At 42.1% G+C, this 27,421-nt stretch overlaps 1 protein-coding gene across 10 annotated transcripts in view; it reads right to left on the minus strand.

Annotated features, from left to right (window-relative positions):
* Nucleotides 1–27,421, minus strand: part of RBMS3 (RNA binding motif single stranded interacting protein 3) — a gene marked incomplete at both ends in the record, with an annotated part of 720,124 nt that overhangs the window by 24,911 nt on the left and 667,792 nt on the right. For 8 of the 10 annotated variants that reach the window (XM_080934840.1, XM_080934835.1, XM_080934843.1 and 5 more), the window contains 2 exons: nt 16,191–16,238; nt 24,514–24,624. In XM_080934840.1, coding sequence (XP_080790966.1) covers nt 16,191–16,238; nt 24,514–24,624 — 159 coding nt within the window. The remainder of the gene's footprint in view (nt 1–16,190; nt 16,239–24,513; nt 24,625–27,421) is intronic. The other 2 variants (XM_080934844.1, XM_080934839.1) reach the window with 1 other exon arrangement.

Genomic DNA, 27,421 nt, shown 5'->3' on the forward strand with positions numbered 1-27,421 from the left:
TGTGTGAGTGTATCTGTGTTGACTCTGAGAACTTGGGTAGCATATGCCTGCATTGGCAAGACCACTCAGAGAGACACACTGCTATTTCTGCCCAGGTGTGACAGTCATCTAAAGTAAATATAGGGAGAGAGAAGCCTATATTTCAGGTTTGGTAGAGAAAATTCCAGCATCCAAGAGAGTAATGCAATCTCTACTTTTTCTCTTCCATTTACTTAGGACAAAACTCAGTAATGAAACCTTCAAATGAATCTTCAGAAAATGTTGCATTTTCATTTAAAAACATTGATGTCAGGATGTGGAAGATGGTTTGGTGGATAAAAGGTTTGCAAGGATGAAAGCCTGGGTTAGAACCCCTGAGCTCTAAATAAAACAACACTGGTAAGGGTTGAAAGCACACTTGGAAGCACAATACTAGTGAGGAATATAGGATTGGATTCCTGTAGCTCACTCGATTGTGCCTCAAAACAAGCAAACAAACAAACAAACACACAAACAAGGCCAACAACAATTAAATAAAACAATAGCAAACCCCAGGGTAGACAGCACCTTAAAAGTTCCAGTAGAATTGTTCTCTGCCCTCCACTTGCACACACACACACACACACACACACACACACACACACTCACTCACACACACATACACACACACACACACACACACACCTTTGAGTGCTAACACAGAGTAACAAAGCAATAGTTCTGTCTTTGTGCTCTAACTTCTAAGGCCCATCACTGATCTGCAGGGGCGGAGGATGGTGGCAGGGTGTGTCCTTGCCCCCTGCCCCCTTAGTGAACAAAGGATACAGCAGGTACTAACAGAGGGATTTCCAAAGATTCAATCAAGTGATAATACCTATGGCTAGGGAAGCTGGAAAGAGAATCCAGGAGCAGAGTGGAGTGGAAGCAGAAAGAGAGGGGGAGGGGGCAAGGCAGGAAGGAAGGGGACAGAGAGAGGGAGGGAGAGGGAGGGAGAGAGGGAGAGAGAGGGGGGAGGGAGCATGCACTGAGGATCTTTAAGACACATGCCAGTAGAGGCTGCAGATGACATGGAAGACATTTCAGAGAGGTAGCATGGACCAGGTGGGAAAGAAATCCTGCAGAACAAGTTCATCCCACAATGCACTGTGACCAGTGGAAGATTCCGGCATACAAGGGGCAGGAAGAGGAACCTCTGGGAAGGGAGTCTCAGCAATTGGGATGAGCTAGCCTTTCTTGTAGATGTTGACTTGTCCTTCTTCACTGGGTGGGGGACACACTGTGGCACTCCATTTCCAGCCTTTATTGAGTTTTAGCTCACCTTGTTTCCCAAGGGGATTAAAGGCAGCTTCTAGACCTGTAGGAAACACTGTAGTATTGAATAAATAAGAAAGATGAAGCTGAGGAAGGGAAAGATAATCAAGCTGGTTAATTAAACACATGCCTTTAAACCCTTATTAAAGTTGGGTAACAATGAATCCTATAAGCCTTACTGTCTATTAAGCAAGAGAATTAACCAGAAACGGGACAGAACAGCTTTCAATATGGAAGTGAGAGACACAGTCTGAAGGAGGTGTGATAACCAGCAGTCTCAAGCCAAGCAAGCTCCTGAGGGTTTTATTAGGGTGCCCTTCACACAGAACAGCTCAATACCATGCCAAGGCATGCTTCATCTGTATTTTGGGAGGTTGGTGGGATGCTGCAATCCAGATAAAACACCATTCTCAGCCTAACACACGTCCCTCATTGAGGGAAGATGCCTAATAGCTTCTCCAGTCCCAAGGCACTGCTTCCCTCGAGCAAAGGCCTGAAAGTTACAGGAGGGTTTGCAAATGAGCTTCTTGGGAAGGGCGCCTACGTTAGCTTCTTTGCCATCACTTCCAAAGGCCCGTGTGTTTTCAACCATGAGTTGAAACAGGCATTAAACAAATGGTCTCCAGTGGGTGAGGGTAAGAAGAAATGAGAATAATGCACCGGAACTCTCCAGCACATAGGGATTTTTATTTAGGGACTAATTTTGGAAAGAAGTATTATGCTGAGAACAATGTTAGTTCTGTTCTCAGCCAAAAACCGAGGGACAATAATTGCACTGTAGCCTGTGGTGTAACCACATAACCCTTTTAGCCCTCATACTGGAGCACTGTCGTTCATGTGAACTATCTTAATTAGCCTTGATTGTCAGCCTGACACAATCCTGAGTCATCTGAGAAAGCCTGGATTGAGTAACTGCCCAGTTGGATTCTCCTATGGACATGTCTATGGGGTCTGCCTTAATTGTTAATTGACACTTGGGGTTTCAGTCTACTATGGGCAGCACCATTCCCTGGAAAGGTGGTTCTAGGCTATATAAAAAAGCTAGGTAAGCACGAACCTGTGAGTGAACCAGCAGGCAGCATTTCCCCCATTCTTTCTGCTTCAAGCACAGGCTTCAGTTCCTGCCCTAACTTCCCTTCGTGGATGGATTGTAATCCAAAAGCTGAAATAAACTCTTTCTCCCCTGTTAGTTACTTTTGGGTCATAGCATTGGACACAGCAACAGGATGAAGCTATAACACTAGGCATGTACATCTCTGGTATGTGCCAGTTTCAAGTTGAAGGTTTGCTATGAGAGAAAATTCTCAGTAGGTTAAAAAAAAATCTGGCATGCTTTCAACATCTCAACACAGATCAATTGATAGGGACAGTTATTTACTAACATCAACATAAGACCATAACTTTGTGCATACAGAACTTTAAAATATTAATCTCAAAAATGCATTCCAGATCGGTGTGAAGGGTGTGGGAGAAAGGGCCCAGTGCCAACCCAGAAAAGAACTGAAGTAATGGGTATAAAAAGGGAAGGTTGGGCTAGGGCGTAGAATGACTCCAACTGGTTGTAAAATACTGTGTGTTGGGATGTACATAAACAAGAAAGTCTTTGTGAGCAACGGTGCCTTTTCGTTTCTGGGGTTTGAAGCAAAATGCAGTAGAAACAACTTTGAGAGATTGTTCTCCTCTCCAGCTTAGATGATTAGTAAACCGTATGATTCTTACTTAGAAAGGAGAGCCCCATGTCTCACGTTGCTGCCAAAGACCCTCCCCATCCTAAAATGGAGCTGTGCCTAAGCATGGAGAATTTAATTTAGTCAATTAATTTAAATGCCTTAGCATGGAGAAAGGGCCTTTACAGAGGGTCTCCAAAGCCCCAGGGAACTTTGCAGAAGAGACTGAAGTAGACTGAAAGTGTGGGCATGGAGGGTGAAGGGTGGGCGGGTGGGATGGGGACAGGCAGGAAGTTACTGAAAACACCAGCATGGCATTTCTAGAAGACAGACGCCTAACCGGAGTCATGCTTGTGACAGCTCAAGGATAGGAAGCAGATGACAGACACTATGGAGAAACAGAATGACACTATTCAAAGTACCCCAATAGCAGCCCCTTGAGAAACAGAAGGTGGGGGCACCTACCCATGACACCAGGCAGAGGGAAAGTCCCCATAAGCAAGAATGTCCTGAAGAGGGGCAGAGGGAAAGTAAGAATGTCCTGAAGACGGGCATGAGGGGGGTAGCAGCTGATTTATTCTGTAAGTCAGGAAGAACCAGTACCAGACAGATGGATTAGAACATGGAAGAGCTAACATGGCATCACACGTTCAGGAAGCCAAGGCAGGAGGATTGTGAATTTGAGACACCCTGGGCACCATAGCAAGACTTCGTCTCAAACAAATGTACAAGGGAACAAAACCCTGGAAGGAAGCCAACTGAACAAAAAAGGAATCACGTGAGGATCCATCTTCACAGAAAGGAGGGGACAAATGGTCACGTCAGGAACAAAACTGACAGGCCTTGCATTTGGGACGCAAAAAGATCAGAAACTCTAAAATGGGGAGGGGCATGGATATGAAGGAGGGGCCGCACCGAACTATAAAGAACTGGTCTGCAGAGGATGCATACGCTGTTTTTCAGTGATTATGCCATCAGGTGCACAGCATAAGGCGCTCCAAGGGTGTGCTCCCTGTGGCTGCAAATCTATGTGCCCCTACTGTGTGCGTGTGCAAGGAACCATCTAGCATTTCTATCTACCCTTTGCCAGGGCCACTCAGTGTCCGGCTATGATTTTCTGGCAATGTATATAATTGTCCTTGAGACATTGGGAAGAGTTCACGGGAAGTTTTCCAATGGCCTTTAATTAGCTGCAGCTCATAACAGGTCCAATTAAACAATATCCAAAGGTTAATCACAATCATTAGTCCAGGCCCCTTGGTGAGAGAGTGCTGTAAAACATGCACAAGTATTTCCTGCTAATGCACAAACCGCCCTTTCCAGAGACGTGCAATGACCACGGATCCCTGTCAAAGGCAAGTATGGCCTACCTTGCTCCTCTGGCCTGCTGGGTGAGGCCAGTGAAGGGACAGGCAGGAAGTGCCTCTCATTCCCTTTCAGGCCTGACACTGCCCGAGCTGCTATGTCCTTAAGCCTTCCCAAGTCGCATCCAAACTTGCTCTTTCGGCATTCCTGGGACATTGAGGGACATTGAGGGACATCCTCCCTCCTTCCCCTAAACCTTCATGTTTGGCAAGTCGGTTTCTAGTCCTCGGTTTCTAAGTTTCCACCTTCCATAGCAAATAGCTGAAATATGTAAAGGCTTTTTCCATGACTCTGGATATTCATAATTTAAGATTTTAAGTTATGTGTATATGGGGACCTGGAGTTACAAGTGCTTATGAGCCATCTAATACGGGTGCCGGGATCTAGCCTGGGTCTTCTGGAAGAGCAGAGCATGCTTTTAACTGCAGATACCCACCAGAAAGGTCACTGTCTCTAAACAGCTGGCTGCTGCTGCTTTGGGTATTTTTCACATTGGAATCTAATTTCCCACCCCAAGCCCTGACCTCCCACATTTAATTGGTTGAAGTAATTGTTCATTTACGAATACAACTCCAGTTTCCCCTAGTCTAGGGTCTCCGGCTTTGCCTGGCTGATGAGGCTCCTGGGCAGGTTCTGGGCTCAGAGCAGGTACGTGGAGTGACCAGAGTTTGCCTTACAGCCTTCTGCCTCCTATCGCTCAGCAGCTGCCACGGCTTCGGTGCCAGCTGAAGGTATGTCCACCTCGTACAGAACAAAGGATGCCATTGGTTCACAATCTGTTCAGTGCTTTGTTCCTGTGCTGTAAGGGGATGATTGGAGTGGTTGTGGCTTTGGTGTGTAGCGCGAAGGTGAGTTGGCTGACAGCTCTTCCATCAATATTTAATCCAAGGGAAAGCGCAATGCGTGCTCCTGAGTGCACGGTTCAGAGGAGGGAAGCCAGAGTGTCCGGGTAAATCCCACGTGGTCAGATTGAAGACGTCAGGGCCATCGGAAAGAAGGCAGTGTGAGCAGAAACTCAGGCAGCAAATGCACACAGAATGAGGCTCACTTGATTCCGATGGCTCTGAGTATTTTGTGGAATATACACCCCAGAGAAACAAATGGTTGCAGGCAATATTGGTTTAATCTGGAAACTGAAAGAATATGCATATAACAATAGGATATATATGTGTATATATAGTTATCATTCGGGAGCTGGGCATAATGCCAATACTTTACTTAAAATGAAGTGTGTACAGGGCCCAATTTTAAGTGTCTTATATCAATTCCAAAAAAAGAAAGAAAGAAAAGGAAAAAAAAAAGAAAGAAAGAAAGAAAGAGAAAAAAAAGAAACACCAAAGACCAAAGACTGAGAGTCTCACATTAATTGATTTGGGAAGACTCCAGATGCTTCTAAACTGGCTGCCAAGACGGGGAATACATCTACTTGAAATTGGATTTCAATATGAAAAATACCCAAAGCAACAGGCAGATTGTTAGGAGCCATGGCCTTCTGGTGGGTGTCTAATGAAGTCACATAGAACTTAACAGTGACAGTAGATGCTCAGATGTCAGCCGTGCCTATAAGGAGACCCGGCGCCTTCAGTGGCTGCTCAGAGGTGTGAGGAGTGGGTGAGACAGAACTATGAACATCCCTTTGTCCCTGCTGCCAGTGATAGAGGTGCCACAGTCCCTGTCACCCCCATGTCCACTGTCACATTCATGCTGCCACTTGTTCTTGATTCTAACGTTATATGGACCGAGCAGGCCATAATTAGGAATATGTGCGTCTAGACATATGTGCATGCAACAACCATTGGTGAGAAAAAAGGCCTTGGCTTTGGAGAGCTGGGAGGGGTATTTGGGAGTGCTTGGAGGGAAGAAAGCAAAGCGAGGTGTGGAATTATACTGTAATCTCAAAGATAAAAACAACTAAAGATAAAGCATCTCCCTAATAGTATATGGACTTGTAAACCACTATTAACATTTTAGTAAATTGTGTTATTTATTACTAAGCAAAGTTTCGAAAAGTTTATATAATAGCAATTAAATTCACATACGACAAGCATGTGACTTGTTTCCAAACTCTTCCCATGCATATGTTTTGGTCCTCAAAATAATAAATAACTACCGTTTTGTCAGCTTTTTACTGCTGCACATTCTATTGTTTTTCTTATTTATAATGTTTAGAGCTTATTTATTATGTAACTCAGCTAATAATACTACATCAATTCTAAAACAGAAAAATAATGGCATTAACTACTGCAGTATTTCTTCTGCCCGTGTGTCATAAACTCTATTCTGAAATTGGGTTTTAAGTTTGGGTCTCCGCTAACACCTCCTGAACAAAGGGAAGGCATTCTCATTATGTGTCACTTCTTACAGACTGGCGACTCCCTAGACCCTTTGAATGGTGTGTGACCTCTCTCACTGTTGTGTATCATGGGCTTTTTACTCACACTTAAAGCCAGGAGAAGCAAGCTGAAGAACGTGTTAAGAACTCTCATTGAGAATTAATTATGAAATAGTGGGGCCGGGAATTGTGTGCAACCTCTTGAGTCTGCATACATTTATTTCTGTGTTTAATACCACACACTTTCCCCTTCATACCTACACGTATGTGGGTGGCTAACACCACTGAGTGTGTAGAAGTTTCACAAGACAAACGCATTATGAAGCCTGAGGTTTCTCTTGCTTTCTCCCTGAACTTTGGCAGTGCCAAGCTTCTCTGGCCTCTTTGTATTTCCCCCTGGTTATTTGTGTGTATGCGTGTGTGTGTGTGTGTGTGTGTGTGTATGTTGCTTATATAGTTTGAGAATGGATCCTGGTGCCTTGAACATGCTAGGCAGGCATTCCACCACTGGTTAATATATTAGTCACCATTTGCAGATATCTTTAAATAGGACTTAGTTTTCATACTTCCATGGTAAAGCTATTAGAAGTTCATAAAATTAAGGGTTAGGTAATATAAAGCACAAATTAAAAACAGGAAACACACATGCCTGAGATCCTAATGTTTAAGAAGTAGGAGTCAGGAGGATTGGCAACTCAAGGCCACTCGGGGCTACATAGTGAGACTCTGTGTCTTAAAACCAAACACAAACAAATGCATAACTCAAAGTCCCAAACATTAGGAGTAAGGAAGCTGACAGCCACCGTATCCTATCTATTTCCAGCTGTTCCGATGGCCCACACACAAAGGCAACCAGATAAGGTTCTTCACATCACACCGTGGATGCAAAAGAAATCTGCATTCCTGCAGTGAGAGACAGAGGCTGAGACTTCTGCTCTCTGGTGATTCATTTCTTCTTTGAACAAGGGAAATAGAGACCAAGTATAGAACGTGACTTTTGGTGTCGTGTGTCTAGGGAGCTAGCGGCATTTTTAAGTGCCGACACCATCTACCGCTCTTGTAAACAGGGTTAAGACACTCCATTTTCACATCCACAAAGCCTTGCAACAGGGACCTACAATCAGATGGTTCCGGCCTGTGGCTTCGTGATAAACTAATTTGCCACCGAGTCTAGAGAAATGCTAACGTGTCTGTTAGTTGGCAGCCACACCTCAGTATCCTGTGTCTCCAGACTGCCTACGGCGAGGGTTACCTCACAGTTGATTCATGCCTGGAGTCTCTCACCAAGCCCCAAGTGCCAAGTTTATACTGTTGATTAAAACAGGAGCTGTGAGCTTTACATGCCGGGCCTGTGGCTCATCCAGTCAGTATTTCCTGCTCGCTGAAAGGCTCCACCACGAAACCTCTGTGTGATGCAGTCTACACACCCATGTGTCTACTGCGAACCCCAGGAACACTTAGCTTTGACTGCTACACAGAAGACAGCCAGGTCTCCATCAGTCCCGTGCTCACTCTACAGAATGGTTGATTTTTAAATGGGACACAGACAACCTGTCTACTCCCTCCGGGTGCCCTTGGCACTCTGAGACGCAGCTCTGCTGGGGTAAGACATAGCTAGCAGTAGTACAACCATGTTAAGAAATGTCTCTTCCGATGTCTTAGTCCCTGCCACTTTGGACAGAGATGTTAATTTTAAAGGAGAGTATGTTCTATGTCTTATAACCAATGTTGGGGACAATAAAAACACACTGATGAGGATGGGGTGGGCAAATTACAGCATGTGGGTCGAAACTGGTGAGTTGACTATCTTTGTAATAATAAACAAGGTGTGATATAATAATAAATGAAGTGTGTGTGTGTGTGTGTGTGTGTGTGTGTGTGTGTGTGTGTATGTGTGTTATGTATATGAGTGTGTGCATCTGTGTATCTGTGTGTGTGGTGTGTCTATGTGTGTCTGTGTCTACGTGTTGTATATGTGTATGTCGATGTCTATATGTGGTATGTGTGTGTCTGTATATTGTATACCTGTGTGTCTGTGTATTGTGTATATATGTGTCTGTGTGCTGTATATATGTGTCTGTGTTTATGTGTTATGTACCTGTGTGTGTCTGTGTTGTATACATGTGTGTCTGTGTGTTACATGTGTATAACAGTGTTTGTGTCTATGTATATACATGTGTGTCTGTTCTGTGTTTGTGTCTGTATGTTGTGTATGTGTGTGTCTGTGTGTTGTGTATGTGTGTATCTGGGTTTATGTATTATGTACATGTGTGTGTCTGTGTGTTGTGTACGTGTATGTGTGTGTGTGTATGATGTGTATGTAGGCCAAAAGTCATCCTCAGAGCTGTCCTTCCTCAGGATGTTTTCACACTGTATGAGTTGCTTTGGTTTGCCTTTGTTATTGAGACAGGTTCTTTCAGTGTACCTGAAGTTCACTGACTTACTCAACTTGGCTGGCTGCTAGTGAGTCCCAAGGATCCTCAGGTCTCTGCCACCTAAGAGCTGAGATTACAAACAACCCAACCATGCCAGGCCTTATTATCAGTTCTGGGGAATGAACTCAGATACCCTTGTTTGCATGGTAAGTGCTTTACTCACTGAGCTACTTCCTGCAGACTCTGTAAGCAAAGCCTAAAGAAGCTATGCTCGCTTTTATTTTCGTGATTCACCCGTGCTTCCATGGTAAAGACATTTAGCACTGAGGGAATTCTTTACTGTGTAGACTTTCACAAATCATCTTGCTGGGCACTAAAATGTGGTGTATGATTTTGCACATCCCAGTATATTCCCCATGGGTCTGGTGCAAAAACATTGAGTGTCAGTGAATAAAGCACTTTCCTTACAAGTAGGAGAATGAGAGTTAAGATCTCTAGGTCTAGGTAGGAGTGGTGACCCTTTGTAATCCCAGTGTACAGGGGAGCGATCAAAGGAGACACTGGGTTTCTTCTTTGCTTCTACACACAGACACACAGACATACACATACACATATTCACACATACATACACACACACATACATACATACACACATACATATGAGGCAGCACAAATATATGCAGACCCACAAAAACCAACATGCCCCACCCCACACAAATAAACAGACAAAGAAAAATAAAAACCCTGAGCTAAATAACAAGGAGCTTCATGTATATGACACATCTATTGGCTCAGACTTTCTTTAGAGGACGTTGCTTGACTACATCACTGAAAACAATATTTCTTAAATACACCAGAAGGGACAAGATGACTTTGTGTGTGTATACCTATGTGCCTAATTCTTGTAAAGTGTCATATTTAATGTGCAGCCTTCTAGGCAGACAACTCACCAACTTCTGTCACCCACTGAGCCATGTGAACCCTCTCTAGAGCCTAGCCTTCTGTTAGACTCTTCCCTCTTTAAAGGTAATGAGTACATTCTGTACTGCCCTGTCCTGGTTCTGCACAGTAATGTAGAGAGCCTGCAAATATCTGCTGGATCAATGACCAAGTGGAGCAAACTCCCCCTCAGTACAACTCATTGCAAAGACAGGAACGCCAATTACTCAGTTCAGTTCAAGAGATGCCCTTTCTGCCATCAAAGAAGCCCACAGTGTTGGAGGGGAGAGAGGAAACTGACTTCTAAGGGTGGCTTGTGGGGACACTTATAATTGTGCCGGGTTTCTCACAGTAAACACAATTTAATGGTTAATTGTTGTTAATTGGAACCACTAATGGGCCTAATTTTTAATTAAGGGATGAGATGGAAGGCATTTGGAATGAACTCATGGAATCCAGGAGGATGCATGCTGCTGAGAGCTTGGGAAACAGCCTTCTCCTTTGAAGAGGCTGCAGCACTATTGCCTAGATGGTATGAGGAGTCTTCAGAAGTAATTCGCACCCAAGGGGGGAACAGCATAAAGCTGGGCTTCAGCTGTCTGCACCTTAGGAGTCTTCTCTCATGCAAATGTGTGTCAGTAACTAGCAGAGACTGCTAAGCTGGCTGTGTGGTGTTTTAGTGCCTGTTTTCTTTAGTATGATTTGGGGGGAAGGCAGAGAGACTAAGTCCCACCATGTAGCTCAGGCTGGCCTCTAACTGCATGGAGCAGGCTGACCTTGAACTCCCAAGTGCTGTGGCAACAAAGCCTGTCCACCAGACTCTATCATGGGAGTGGTACTCTGTCTTATGCATAACTCCATGTGCAGAAACAAACATCAATGCCTCACATTTGGCTGATGTGTTAGGACTTGTAGATGCTTTTCTGTCAAACCTCATGAATACTGATCACTGTTCCTTTCTGACCATCTGTAAAAGTCTACAGCAGAGATGTTGCTCATACTCTCTGCTTCTCCCCACTGCTGTCCCTTTCCCATGTCTCAGGTTTAGAAGCAGATCCACCGGTGTCCAGGCAGAGGAGAAAGGACTCTGACACCCTTCCTTTGTAGACACAGTCTTTTCTTAATTCAAACTGAGGTCATTGAAGAAAGTGAAACTCCTTTACATATTCTCCACAAAGTTTAATTATAAAATGGAAACTCTGGGAGGAGGGAGTGGGAATAGTCTAAGAGCCAGGGGACCGGGAAGTTTGCCCTTGTGGCTGTGTTGCTTAGTCATATCAGAAGCTACACCTGTAGACTCTTAGCAACGTGACCACCCAAACATGAGCTGATCAGGATGATACCAATGGACATGCCAAACTGAATGGGAAAATCCCATAAGGCCTCAATACTACACAAAGAACCATAAGTAAAGTGGTGGGTCTTTCCCAGGAAAGAGCACACCAAGTGGCTGTCCAGTGGGCAGCGGTCAGCCCTAAAAGCATACACATATATGAGTAACATTATATGAACTAGCAGATTATATTTAGAAATGTAGACATATATGGAACTATGTATATGCGCACAGTAACAATTAGTGCAAAAAAGAAGACCATGAATTTGAAGGAGAGCAGGGAAGGGTCTATGAGAGGGTTTCCAGGGAGGGAGGGAATGTTCGAATTAAATTATAACCTCAAAGGTAGACAAATGAAAGGCAGGTTGTACTAAGGTTGTGTGGCTAGAGTCATTTGTCTGCTAACTGAGATGACCTGGTGTGATGGTTTGTATATGCTCAGCCCAGGGGGTGGCACTATTAGAAGGTGTGGCCTTCATCCTGGTAATGGAACTAAATCCCACGATAGTAACCCCAGACTCCACTACCATATGAAGATAGTGGTTAAAACAGATACACGCACTGAAACAACAAATAACCTTTCTACTGACATGTGTGTAGACATCTCAAAGTCAACACACTCAGCAAAGAAATCAGCCTTCTCCCCAGAAAATGTGGTTCTTTTCAGTTTAGTTCCTGAACAGTAGAATGGTGGGCCACAGAGTTGTGGGAGTTGAAGACTTACACTTTCTTAATTTGATGTCTATCGTGATAGCCAATTGGTTACAGCATCTAGGGTGTTCCAAACCTATTGCTTATCCCAAACTAATTAGCAGCCAATGTCATGGTCATTCTGAGAGTGTGTCTACTTGCTACCATGATTTCTTCCCTGGATTCTTCAGTGTGTTTGGCCCTTTTCTGTTCTTTAGTGTTGTTTTGTTTTGTTTATGTTTGGCTTGTTTGTTTGCCCATTTCTTAGACATTCTCCATCCTATAGGCAGGGTTACTGTGCTGTTCTCCAATTCTAAACATTTCCATTGTTATCTGTGTCCTGCTGAGCCATCAGTGGCTTTGTGACCTTTCTATCCTCAGCTCATGCAAGCCCCAGGACAAGTTGGCTACTTGGTCTAAAACTATCAGCTCTGTTTTTGTTGTTTTGTTTTGTGTTTTTGTTTTGTATTAAATTGTTTGTTTGTTTTGCTTTTACTTAGCTGACTTCCATGTGCCTCTGCTTCTGCATTGAGAGACTTCTTTTCCTAGAGCCTCTCTGTGACCTCTGCTAGTTTATGTCCTTTGTTCCTTTTTGTACCAAGGTAATCAATTGTGCTGATAATGATGATAATGTGATTGTAGTGAACACTATTGAATACTTAGTTTATGCCAGGATCTGTTCTAAGCATAGTGTAGAATTTAATCAATGCTCACAACCACCTCAGGTGAGCCAGGTTTCTCCAGATAAATGATGAACTACAAGAAGTTCTGTAGTTTTCCCAAGTGCCCACAACCAAAGACGGACACAAGTAGCTTCTGAACTTGGACATTTTTACTTATGAAGTGAACGGTTAATGGTAAAGAGTTTCCATTGTTGTAGTAAGATGTTCATAGCTAATATCTTTTCATTCCTAACAAGAGCTTCTACTCCCATCGCTGAACACAAGATAACACATAGTATGTCACCAACTGAGACTAGATAAAAACCAACAAACCAAACCAAACAAAAACACAGATGACACGTGACTGAACAAAGAATTTTTACTCAACATGGGAATCACATGGAGCTCACTTTGATATATGTCAAAGCTATATTTTATGCTCAAATCTCAAATGGCTGGTTGCCATTCAATACCCCCATACTGTTCCCCATTCTAAGTGTTGACATGACCTGTGCTCTATGTGTAATAGACCTCCCACCGGAGTCTATCTGGTAAACTCCTCAGCTTTACCACCCTTCTCCAGGTACACCTAATTGTTTGTATCTCAAATCTTCTTTCTCCATTGTTTCTCTGTAACATTTATAGCATTAAAAACAATATCACAAGAAGCAGCAAAATAAATTTTAAAATGTTGGTTTTGTTTGTTTGTTTGTTTGTTTTTTTTACTAAGGATGGACTTTTTATTCACATTTACATCTTCAATAATTAGCATCACACCAAGCACCCAGAAATAGATTGAAAATGTTTGAAATATTAATTGAACAAGGTGATTTATATTGACAAAAGCTAATTAACTAAATCACTTGATACTGGTACATTGGGATATTTGGAAAAGAGTTATTACCTTATCAGACTCAGCTTGCTTTCCTAATATGATCAATAGTTGGACAAAAGAGACTCAGTTGTACAAAAGCTAATCAGATTGTCTATGAGCCAGTTAACAACAATTTATTGAAACTATATCTATCTCTTCAATTGCACAATATGTCCAAACCACCATCCATATCTCATAAGAGTGAAAAAAGTGTAAAGTGCCCAAAGTGTGGTTTTCCATGTGTCCCGCTGGTCTATTCTTTTTTACTCTACTAGTGGCAAGTTAATATATCTCTTATTGGCCACATATCATATTGGTGTGTGTGTGTGTGTGTGTGTGTGTGTGTGTGTATGTGTGTGTGTGTGTGTGTGTGTATGTGTGTGTGTGTGTGTGGTATGTGTTTGGGGCCCCCATGTTTAGATGTGTACACATTTGTACAGGCACATATATGCATGTATGCATATGCATGTGGGGATAGGGAGATGTCAACTTTGGATGTCATTTCTTGGGATTCATCCACATTATTTTTGAGGTAGGATATTACATTAGTATGGGGCTCATTTATTTGGCTAGACTGGCTGGTCTCTGCCTCCGCAGTTATGGCATTACTGTGTGTCTGGCTTTTTTAATGCATCTGCTGCTGAACTTAGGGCCTCCTCTAAGCACCCTAATGGCTGAGACAACTCACAAGCCCCATATCTTAGATTTTAATTTTCCCCTGTGCTTTTATTTCTTATTCCGAAAACACACACTTACATGCTTAAGTTTCTTTTAATGTATTGTGTTTAAAAAGTCATTTATCTGCTTGGCAGCTTCAGGAGAATCATGCAGGAACTCCCAAGCTAAAGCATTGTTTCTTGCCAATAATCAGTAGTTTAGAGGGGAACCCATGAGCATAAACACTTCCAACAATCAGCTCGTAATTTTCATTGTAATATGATGTATTGTGTGTGTGTGTGTGTATGTGTGTAAATATCTTGCTATATTCTCTCTCTCTCTCTCTCTCTCTCTCTCTCTCACACACACACACACACACACACACACACAAACACACACACACACATGCGTGCGAAGTCTAACTATATAGCTTCCTAGAAGTCACCATGTAGACCATGCTGGCCTCGGGTTTATTGAGATGTGCCTACCTCTGCCTCTTGAATTCCTGGATTAAGGATGTGTACCACCAAGGCCACAATTCACAGTGTTCTTAAAGATGAGAGGATATTTGGATGAGGAGTTATCTGTTATCATTAATGTTGGTTAATTATGAGGAATATATGCCTTTTGTCAGACAAAGAGGCCAAGGTTTAAAGAAAGTAAAAGCTATAGGCAACAAACCAAGTCTCCTCTACAGAGTCACGTGTTTTAACTGCAGAACACACATTAAAATGGTAGGCACATGACATTTTAATGAATGGCAATCCATGGAGTCTGAGAGTACCAAAGCGATGTCTAGCTGGAAGCCAAGTCTTTGCTCTTCAGTCAGGAAAACCACAGCTCTGAGAGGTGTACAGCCATGGAGACAACTCGAGAAATGTGTGGACTGGAGGACGTGCTACCCTTAGATTCTGTGTCCCTAATGTGCATGGGTCTTGACTGGGATACTCTTCACTGAAAGCCATCTTCTGGCTGCCAGGCTCAACTGCCCCCTAGGTTCTTTTGGGCATTTTCTGATCCAGGTTTCATGCACTCTTTGAAATGACCTTCTTGGTTCCATCTGAATACCTTTAACCATCAAAACATGCCAAAGACTCAAAGTTCCAAGGTCTCCATGTTTGCTACAACTCTCCAATTGGTTAAAATAAATGAACAAAAAAATTGATTTTTTTTGGTTACAGCTGTGTCCAATTTCCTCTTTCAACAAAGCAGAGGTGAAAGTTAAGATACAAGCCAAGTATCTATGCATTTCAAAAGTTGTTTTAAAAAGCACCAACTTCCTTATACACATATGCTCGGCTCCAAATTACACCATTAACATTTGCAAACCAGATTAAATACTGCTTACTGAATGCTGAAGACTCTCACGTGTCCTCAAAGCAATGTCTGCTACCCTGCTGTGAAAATGGGATATCAGAAGTATCACTTCTGATATCCCATAATACGACATCTTAGAAAAAAAGAATTGAAGTTTTGAGTCATTCAACAATTTTTTTTTTTTGAAGACACATCAGATCCTGTCCTAGGAGCCAAGCAAGCACAGGGGATAACTCTGACTGAGGAATTCTGGTCTCTAAAGCAGCGCTTCTCAATTTTTTTTTTAAAATTAATTTTATTATTATGTGCTCTTTTTTTTTTTTTTTTTTTGACAAATGTCAAATCTTTCTCCTGCTCGTCAGAAATTCTGATGACCTTGCGGAACCATGAAGCTTCACCGATACACAGAACACTGACTACTGCATATCTCTCGAAGACAAAGCGTCTTGGAGATCTTAGTTTTTATTTTAAAGACAGCATATTTATTTTCTGCATGTAAAGCCGGATCATCCTAGGAAACAGACTCATAACTACACACCCCTCCCCTTGGCCAAAATGGAATGCAATGGAATGCAAGTTTCTCATGCCCACCCCTGTTGAGAGTCACTGCTTTGGAGAGTTTTGGAGAAAACCAGACAGGCTCCATGTCTCCCCTCCAATGAAGTCTGAAAGGAATGAGAGTCTCCTACCTGGCACAACAGCTGGTGAAGTACCATAATCCTGTCTTGGGACTGAATCTTGGGATGAAAAAGAGCAGGAGAGAGATTGCAATGAAGTCCAAAGGAAAATAAAACAGAGTCTTAGCTTCACAAGTTGGAAGGGCCCAGTGTGTGCCCCACAGTCGCCTACCCCCACCCCTTCTGTAAGCATTGTGACTCAGAGGACAGGTGATTCTTAGTCTCCAGTAGCACCAGGTTGGGCATGCCATGGGTAACACACTGGTCTCGGAATATCACCTTCTTCCTCTCTGTCTGTTTGATGGCTCCCTTTGGGAATCAATGGGAGGCTCTTGCCCTTCTCGGATATTTGAATAGTTTTAAATGGCAGCTCATCTGGAGGCTACCTGGGTGTGGTAGCAATGGTGAATAAAAGAAGTAACTTGAGAGGGGATTAATAAAAATGCTGCACATTCTTACACCAGATGGACTAAATGTGTTATAAATCCTAAGTTCCTTTTATTATTGTTGTTGTTGTTGTTATTATTATTATTATTATTATCATCCTGACTAGGGGCAGAGCACAGAACGCATTCTGCCCCAGGCCCAGGGACCTTGTCTATAGCTATCAAGGTTAGCTAAGGCTAGGTCTTATGAAACAGAGGATGAATGACTATTTTCAAAGTGTCATAATATTTGTAGCAAATTGTAGAGAGAAGTGGAAGGACAGGTAGTCATTGCAAACCAGGGCATGTGTGTGTATGGGGGAGGGGGCGCTGGAGAATATATCATCTGCTTTAAAAATGACAGAGGCTCTGACTTCTGCAACTCAGTCGCGACCTTTGATGCGATGTGTTTATTAGTATAGAACAGTTATACGTAATGATGGGTTTGGTGCATTCCAATACGTGTGCATGTCACTTCCACACACACCCTATAGCCCTCTCTGCCCCCCATTTCTCGTACCTTCCTTCTTCTCTTCCCCTTCTTAACTAGCCCTTAGCCAGAAAAGAGGCACAGAACCTGTGGTTGCAACTGGCCTTCTAAGAACTGAAAACCATGGGCCCGCCCCCAACTCTTTGAAAACATTGAGTCATTGATGGTAATAGACACCTCTCATTTCATTCACGTGACTTGTATTGCACTTTAAAAGCTTAGACCACACTCCTGATTATACATTTCATTTCTATGCACGTAGGAACTGGTGAGATCTTTCATAGATCTGCCTCCTAGTTTCACGCCAATCATTCTTTTGAGGAAATAGCATGTCTGAAGAGGGCTGTGAACATTGCAAATAAAGCACTTAGGGTGATAAAAAAAAAAAAAAAAAAACAAGTAAGCATTGCTCAGATGTCAGATGCAAATAAACCATAGTTATGAATAGCCTGGCTTCATGAAATGGACCAGCAGCCTACTGGCTTGACTATCAGCCCCACTGTGATGTAGAGTCAATTTGATAACAATTCCAAAGATGTTCGTAACGGTAATCTTAGTTCCTAGACATCTTTTCATAAAACTTCAGGTTATTATTCAAAACTTAGAAAAAAGTTAATTTTTATACAGTGTTATACTATATGCATATCTGCAATTAGAAATAGAAACATAGATATTAATTAATATGGTAAATATAGGCTACTGTTTAGTAACTGAGGAATATAAGCACATAAAATCATAAAAATAGAAAATACTTCAATCTCATTTTGGAAACTAAACATGCTTGTTTTGTAGTATTTTTGTTTAAGATGGGTTTTTCTTCTAATCTATATGTATGTGTATATTTGCATGTGTGTGCAGTACCCGTGGATGCCTGAAGGGGGCCCCAGATTCGCTGAAGCTGAAGAAAACAAGCAGCTGTGAGCCATATAATGTGGGTGCTGGGAACTGAACTCAGGCCCTCTGAACAGCAGCAAACACTCTTAACCACTGAGCCACCTCTCTAGACTCCACCCAATTTGAATTTCTTGACAGAATTACTTTATAAGTAACCCCTATAGTTACATTGTGTTCCACAAGGGCAAATTCCCAGCCCTGTCTTTTGACTTTGCTTATCAACAATGCTTTCCCTACTTGTGTGAGACTGCCGTGCATTCAGGCTGTGCTAGTTGTGGGTCTGTGGATGGATGAATAGTGGTTGGCTAACTATTCTCTACTAAATGCTGTCTAGCATACCACAGTGAGTATTTTGAGGCATAAAGTTCTTCTCCTATTCTCTCCTTTTATCCACTATCTTCTCAGAATTGGAAGTCTATAACCAGGGGCCATGTGCTGAAGTGTGGTTGGACAGTGTGGCTTTTAACTGATGCTGTACAACTTGAAGGTATCGCCAAAGCTCATTTTCCTCCATGTTTATAAACGATGTGTGGGTTATTTATTTTATCTGATGTGTGTGTTTATATGCATACTTGTAAAATTATAGAAATGATAGTGTTTACCATATTATCCCATTTTCTACGCCCTGTTTTATTCCTAACCCACTCATGTACCTCAACAGTATTTCTATTAGGACCTTTCTCTATAATTTACTCGAACTCAAGATCCATATACCTAGAAGTAAAGGTTTTATATTTGTAAATAACTCTCTACCTCAACAGACTTGCCCCCGACTCTTCATTCATTCTTTACATGAGGAAATTTCCCATAAATGTTACAATATAAACATTCCCCTTAACTGTTGCAATAAGATTAAAGAACTATGTAAAAAAACGCAACCTTTGCATCAACATTTTCTGTCTTGTATTAGTGTGTAATTGGCCGCTATTATTTTTTTATCCTCAAACATTCATTTAAAGAATTGTAGTCATTAGGATTTATGAAGCTAGTTATTGCTTAGGAGACTATTTACTGAGTCATAATTCCATGTAAGATCTTCTGCTTGCTTTTATAATTCTCCATCTTAATATTGATATTTATGCCTAATGCTGGAAAAAATGAATAATACATCTTTTCATCTGGTAATCATCAGGCTTTCAGAGCAGTGGAGATGTGGCATGCCGGGAGAATGGCAGCGAACTCTGGCTCATCAGGACCATAGCTCCAGGATCGCCTTGGTGCGTGGCAATGCTGACACCAGGGGAACTGGATGATGTCACAGTGCAGAAGTAGCTTGGGGAAGGCAACCTGCACGGGAGATAAGGAGCCTGTGCAACAACATCTTTTGATTTCTGTCAGCAGAGTCTGGCGACATTGCAAGCCACTGGTGATCAGCAGTTGAACCAATGGGAAGGAGGTAAGAAAGTTGTAAAACAAGATTGTCAAGCAATATCCAGGTTCTTAGAACACACCCAACTCCCAGGCGGCTTCTGCTAAAGCGCCCAGTAACTCTATAAGAAATTATGGATAATGGGGCTTTGCTTTCAATGAAGGAATTCTGGGAGAAAGAATAAACAAAAGCAGGAGAAGTGAAAAAAAAATCCTTCAAGGTTAAAGCCATGTCATAAAATATGTGCCTCGTTTATACCCAATTCATTTTGTTTAAAGCCTGTAGATCCAGACCAGCTTAGAACTGGGTAGAGAGTTGACCAGGACACTTTGAAGAGGAAAATTCCAGATGGAAATTCTTTAATGATTTTAAAATCTGAGATGACACGAGATGAAATATACTCACTTTTTTGAAGATTAAAAAAAAAAAAATGTATGCTATGGTTCAATGTGACTTGCTTTGTCACGATCTTAAAAAGGGAAGTAGGGTGCTTGGTGGCTTTATCTCTGTTTAGAATAGGACAGTACAACTTTAGCTCCCCTACTCTGTAGCTTGACCAGAATCTACCCTGAGTTTCCCCCACAAATCTTGCTGCACTGAGCCCATCTGCTCCTGGGCTGTTTTTGTCACTGTTCTCAGTTTGTAAAATTTCCAAGAGCTCAGATGTCAGAAAGTCTCTGAAAACTGTCACATTGGAGAGAGACACTAGAGTACATCAATGGAGGTTTGAGTGAGAAATGTCCCCCATAAGCCCGGGGATTTGAACACTTGGTTCCCCAGTTGGTGACGCTGTTTGAGGAAGTCACAGAGCTTTCAGGACACAGCACATTGTTAGAGGAAGCAGGCCACTCAGAGCAGGTCTGCTTCAGCAAACCTCTTGTTCTCCCTCTGAACTTCTTGTGTGAGTTTAAAAAAAAAAAAAAGTGTGATCTCACTGGTTCCTGCTTCTGCCACTGGCTGCTGCACCTTCCTTCCTTGGCATTATGGGCTGCTTCTTTGGAACTCTAATCCAAACAGACTCTCCCTTATGTAAACTGCTCTTGGTAAGGAGGTTTTTATCATGCCAACGATAAGTGACTGACACAGAGTGCAGATAGCAGGGTGGAGAATGAACTGCAGGCTGGTGAGACTGAAAGCTGGACGTACAGTTAGGAGAGTGACTTGACACACCAGGTGAAGCCAAGGAAGGGGGACATCAAATGTCTAGGGTTTAATTCCTGGGACTTTAAGTAATGGTGTATGGAGGAGAGGAAGAAGGACAGTAGTGTATTGTTGAGTCCCAAGTGTAGAGTTTAGCTACTGGGTGGATCATCACAGTAGTCACTTGTAATAAAACAGGACAGGAACGCAGAAGAGGAGGAGGGTAGGGCTGGAAGGAGAAGTTCAAGGAAACGCAGGACATGGATGTAAGTTCTTGTGACTTTGAGATGTTAAAGATGAATCTCTATGGAGACCAGATAGATGCGTCTGATGATCTGAGGCTGGCATTGAAGACTCCTACTTAAAAGTCTTCAATGTGGTAGATGGGGTGGGGAACCATGCACATGCGTGGACAGGATTGCTGTAGGAAAGCATGTATTGAATGATCAGTGAGGTACTATCTGAGCTTGCAAAACGAAGGATGGAGGAATGGCCAGAGAGAAGGTGTAGGGAACCAGGCACAGTCTGGGAGTTTACTGGACAAACAGGGCCAGATATTTAAATCCATGAATATTTCACTTCTAAATACATACAGCTTATACTAGAAATGAATTGGACACTGAGGTCATCCTGGGTCTGTGTGCCCATGGGACAATAGCTGATAGCAAATGGGTCATGGTTCTGCTCCCTACACAAAGTTCTCATATTCCTGGCTGCTGAAGTCACTGTCTCCACCCATCAGGTATTCCACACCCAGGGCAAGGTATTACATTGGAATGCAAATCCCTCTAAGTTATAATTTCAATGCCATGTATATTTGTATAGCATGGCCAATACAAAGAGTACTTGATTCCATACACTCAAGGTAATTTGCTTAACTTCAGCAGGTTCATTCATTCCCAGGACTAGAAGGTTAGCTTTGGAACCCTGGGATATTATGTTAGCAATTAACACAGTGGACATGGTAAAGAATCAAGCTATGCCCCCCGATAGAGCAAGCAAAGGAGCTGTTGGTTTAATAGGGTGATAGTTCCATTATGGTGACCTGAACTTGCACCATTTAGGCAGCATCAGAGGTTAAGGGTGGCTCACTTGGTGGGTCTCTACTTATCACATAGTACAATAGCACTGCTGTGTATCCTGTCATTTAACAGCATCCCAAGGATGCACATGGCATTACTGTTCTCAGTTTGTAAGGAAAGAGGTGAACATTCCCAGCCAACACAAAGTCAAGTTGGGCTTCAGACCCTAATGCCATTCCTAAGTCCACTGGAATCTCCCAAGGGCCAGTAAGGGAGCTGTGAGATGGGTCCACATAGGTGGGAAAAGTCAGTTACATAAGCCAACCTAAACTAGGTCATCCACAGCAAATGCCAATTAAATGAAGTCACATAAAAGCAAATATCTGATGGCATGCAGTGTGACGGAGGTGGTTTAACAAAAGAAATGACTATATTTGGGAGCGCTCAATCACAGCTTTAAATGAATCAACAAAATAATGTGTCTTCTCTCTTCTCTCAGAAACCTTATCAAATCACCAACTTCTAATATTACTGATATATTGCCAACAATTACTGTTCTACAATGCTTAGACTATAGCCAAACACTATTTTCTTGTAATAGTGAAAGCACATGATGAAAACGAGAAAAGTAACAGCAAATTTGGCATTAAAAATAAAGTCCATGTGCTAACATCTTTTACTCACTAAGATAGTCTGTGGTCCACAGTAAATCACTAAAGGATCATTTTTGAAAGTTGCTAGTTGGGTAAAAGCAGTGGTCTCATCTGATTCTGTTCCAGTTAAAAAGTCTTAGAGATACAATTTTAAATTATTTATTTAATTAGGAACTACAATAACTTGGATATTATTTTATTATCTTTTTAGGGGAGGTTGTTTTTTTTTTTTTTTTTTTTTTCTTTTGGAAAGGAGTCAGGCACATATTGTGTCCTTACTAGTTGACAAACTGAAATGTTAGCAATGGCGCTGGCTTAGTCAAATGGGTAAAAAGTATAAAAGGCTTGTTCCTGTGTTTCCACTATGACTTTTTTTTACAAGTAGAAGTCCATTCCAGATTGTCACTTAGTAGAGTAAGCCTTTATTTTTTATCCTTACTCATCCTTGATCAACAGAGAACTTGAGAGTGGGCTGTACCGTGGAGAGCCGAGAAGCACCGGGCCTTCCAATCCTCTATCTGAAATCTGTTGTAGCAAGAACACACAAAGAGACCACAAACCATCCCTAAACTAAACTGAAAGCTGTGCAAATGTTGTTCTCAAATTATCTTCCCAGTGGAAAGGATCTGAACCACAGTGCAACCTCACCACGGTATAAATGTGATCTCTGAAGTATGGTACAACCTCACCATGGGATAAATGTGATCTCAAGGCTGTCTTCTAAAATGTAGCTGAGAACACAACTTCATGCAATTTTCTGGCCCAGTTCTAAGTCTTGGGCAGGTAACTTATCACCAATGGCCCATTACAGGGGAGCAGGGGTAGAGCTTATGATGAACTAAAGTTCTTTCTTAGAAATGTGCGATTTCCCTCTAAATCCTTTGAGTAAAGGGAGTCATTTTTCTAGGTCCACAGTTAGTACACATAAGGCACATCGGTAGTACACAGTGCCTCTATAAGACTCACAAAGACAGCATCAAAGAGACACGTAGGCTTAAAAACACCAGGTCAGAAGCATGAGGTATTCACATTCATGTGTTAAAATGAATGATCTTGCTCTTCTAGGGGATGATTGGGATCCTTAGATACTATGTCCTCAATGGCACAATTTAGATTTAGATTAGGGTTTCTTGACTCCTGCCTCTGGGTCTTTTTTACACTGTTTAACCTGTGTCAGCTAAAAGAAATTATGATGTCTCTTCTTCATGTCTTTGCAAAAGGCAAGATCTCCTGCACTAGTGTGCACACTAAACACTAAGGTGTGGCTGCTGGTACTTGCTTAACCCATGGTGCTTTCATTTGCTGGTGGTATCGGGCATAGCTTTGGCATTCTAGGTTGTATTAGATGCAAATATCAGAGGGACTTCTTAAAAAAAATATAGAGCTTTGTCCATGGGTTCAAGCACGTCATAGGTGGAGATCAAGTGTACCATTGATTGTTTTTTTTTTCCCCCAGTTCATGTGACAGCTCATCTTGGTTGTCAACTTGATGTCAATGGGAGTGGGAAGAAGAAACTGCAATTGAGAGATTACCTCCATCAGACTGGCCTGTAAGCATATCTTCAGGACATTCTCTTAATTGTTCATTCATGTAGAAGGACCCTCTGCTCACTGTGGGCAGTACTATCGCTTAGTCACATGGTCCTGAGCTATATAAGAAAGTTGTCTGAGAAAGTTGTTCTTCTATGGTCTCTGTTTCAGTTCCTGCCTTTAGGTTCCTGCCTTCGGGTTCCTGCCTTCAGGTTCTTCAGGTTCCTGCCCTGACTTACTTTGATGATGCACTCTAAACTATAAATCAAAAACCCCAAAACCAAAAAAACAAAACAAAAAAAAAAAACTTTCTTCTCCATGTTTCTTTTGGTCTATGTTTTATCACAACAACAGAGAAACAAATAAGACCAATACACCTTTTGAGAGTAAGACTAGTCAGAAGCATCGAAATTTTAAGAAAAGATTAAACCAGTCAGGTTCTGTTCCTTCTCTTCAATAGTCACTATGCCAATACATCCACAGGAAAAATAAACACTCAGCCGGGCCAACTTCTCAATGACTTCCTATTACTTCAGATATTGAGAGTGAATAAAAAGTTCTTTGCGCTGATCACAGTTGGAACTGGCCTCTTACGTGTGAAGGACCTGGGAAGGACAGTGAGTCATCCGGTAAACAGGGAGAGGAAAACAGCCCAGTTCTATGCATGTTCCTGGGGGTTGAACTTGCATGCAAACTTGTTTATTCTGGAACCCGGCAGCTGTGTGAGACCAGCAGAATCCTAGAAGTTCTAAGGCAAACCGCACATGGCATCTCCTCTAGTCCCGGGAAACAAACTAAACTTTTCCACTCACCGTTCCTGCTGTTCCCAGGGAAAGATGGTTCATCTGCTGCGTCAGGGGACCCACGATGTTGGTTGGTTGCATTGACATGGGGTGGTCCATGGTGGGTGTGATCACAGCACCCTAGAAGCACATACAATGTCCATCTGAAAACACTTTCCATGAGGAAGAAAATATTGTTTCTCAAAAGCAAGTACTACACCTTTTGGTGAGTTTGCTTTTCACGGTAAACAGTGCATAAATTTAGACTTGGATGACCTGATGCCTTCTGTGTCTTTCTGTTCACATGTGAACACGTGGTACCAGCAATCTTCCTTGCTCTGATATGACTGATGTGCAGTGAGTCTGACACACCCGACTTTTACCTTTAGGGATGTTTTCAAATAAATCATATGTACCTCTTTTCCCATTCATTGTTCTGATATATTTATTTGATTGAAAATTGTGAATAGTAACAGAAATCCTCTAATTTTTCTTGATATTGAGTAAAACTTTCAGTTTGTTTTTACTTTTTACATTTAAATTTTTTGTTTGGTGCATGTATGCATATGTTTGGACACATGCTAATGCACATATATGCGTTAGCATATATATAGAAGCCAAGGAATATGATGCAGGAGTTGGTTCTCTTTTCTACCATATGAGACCCAGGGAATGAAGTCCTATTGTCAGGCATGGTGGCAGGTACTTTTACCTGCTGAGCCATCTTCAAGACCTATGGCTTACTCCATTTATTTGTGATTTAAATAAGCATTTCTTGCTTACCCCAATATAACCTATGGCTGGTGTGGGGGTAATGGGGCCCACGTGAGCTTCTTGACAGTGTAAGGATGTAGCAAACCCTAACACGAATTATCCTGGAATCATGGCCACTACTTTATTTTCTTTGCTTCCAGGTTTATATTTTTAAATGTTTTTCTTGATTCAACTTTTTGATATAAGAAACTACACTGAACATTTGAAAGCTAGTACACACACACATCCATAAGTTAGAATTTTATAGTTTATTTTTGTGTGTATGTTTTGGGGGGGTGCTAGTGATAAATAGTACTGTACTTATAGTGTTGTAGCGTACTTATTAGTGTGGGTGTGTACATGAGTGTGCACGTGTGGAATCCAGAGTTCAACATTTGGTGTTCTTCCCTGGTGTTCTTCTCCTTTATTATTTTCCACACAGGATTCTTATGCAAGTGACAAGATATATAAGCTTCAATTCATAATTAGAAACAGGTATACACATTAGAATTTAGACACACTACTTTTCTTCTTGCTCCTTGAGTTTCCTTACTAAAAGCAATTTATTTTTTTTTCCTTAAAAAAAAAAAATGCTTTTACTGTGAATCCTTTAAGAACTAATCCTTTTAAGTCCCCTGGGGATAAACTCCAGAAAACTCTCAGAACTGGAGCAGAAGCTCTGATGCATTTCTCTAGCTCTAACCAAGATGTGACATTCGCTCAGCATTTTAACCCCCTGTGGCCACAAGAGCTCCTTCTCTTCCTCAGTTCTAAATACCAGGAGCCTCCTAGCCCTTCCGGCCCAGGGCTCGCCTGCCACAGTTCCAGAAATGCCTCGATTTACTGAGTCTTGCTTACTACTCACATAAAGGGATAGATATAAAAATCCACAATCAAGACCGAGGTGTGTGTAGAGATCCATTCTTCTTCATGCCCAGAAGGCTGCCTTCTCCCAAGGGGGTTATATGAGAGGGGACTTAAGATTTGATTTGGGAAGCAGTCTGCAAGGGAGGCGGGCAAGCCTATGACAGATCCATCAAAATTCTCCCAAGATAAGAACAGAGGGACAGCTCTTGGAATTAATTTAGAGAAGATTGTCTGATCTCTCAGAGACTTCCTTCACAGGAAGCTGCGTACGGGGAGTCATTTGATGGCAGCTGCTGGCCCATGCTGTGTCTGCCTATAAACCCAAAATCTGCCAATCACACAGAAGAGTGGGAAGGGACTTGTCATAATCTGGAATTGTAAACAGCAAGACCAAGCACAGAGTGAAGAATAAGAGGAGGGAAAGATTCCCCAGACAGATAAGTTACTGTAGATAAACAAATGACGCGACAGGATTCCTGGGAGAAATTTTATAAGAATATTTGCTTGTTGTCAGTAAAAAAAAAATGTCCAATGAACAAAGTTATCAAGAACATTGAGTTGTGTAATCGCAAAGGAATGGAAGGCGCTCACAATTAGTGAGTTAACTGGAAGTGATTGGCAGGAAGCTACTGGGGAAAAGAAGTTTTGTCGGGGCCGTTCTCAAGGACAGATACCTTAGAGGTTCTGAAGTATTGGTTATTGCAACAAAAAAAAAAAAAAAATGGTGCTAGTCCACTGTGGTGCTTACCAATGTCAATGGAATCTCTTGTATTGTGCAGGACAAAGGGGAGATGTGAAAGAGAAAAGAAGAAAAACTTTAGAATTGTTAAGGCAAACCAGCACCCTCAATATACACTGTCAAATCTGTCCCCACTGATGCACTTAAGCCATGGACTTTGGAGCGCTCTGTGGCAGCCTTTGCCAACACATTAAGGGTGGCCTTGTCTCTGTGTAATATAAACAATGTGACGTCTGACAAGCATTCACTGGGCAAATGTCAGCACAACAGGAGGTATGTTTTTCATTTCAGCATCTCTGGATGTCTGGATTTGCTCTATGTTCAAGTTGCAGAGAAAAATCCTGTAGAGCGTGCCTTTAATACCTCCAGAAAATCAAACAATAGTCTCACGGCCCAAGAGGGAGGAGATGGTCACACAGCCCCGAAGTCAGAGTGACAGCAGTCATTTGGGCAAAGTATGCTGAAGTCACCTCAAGTGAAGCAGGAGAGAAGGACAGAGTCAAGGACACCAGAAGGAACAGATTCCTGCTGGATTCTGGCAAGGACTCAGAAAGTCCCCACAAGGGGTAAAGATCACCT

Source organism: Micromys minutus (assembly GCF_963924665.1).
Source record: "Micromys minutus genome assembly, chromosome: 21".
NCBI lineage: Eukaryota > Metazoa > Chordata > Mammalia > Rodentia > Muridae > Micromys > Micromys minutus.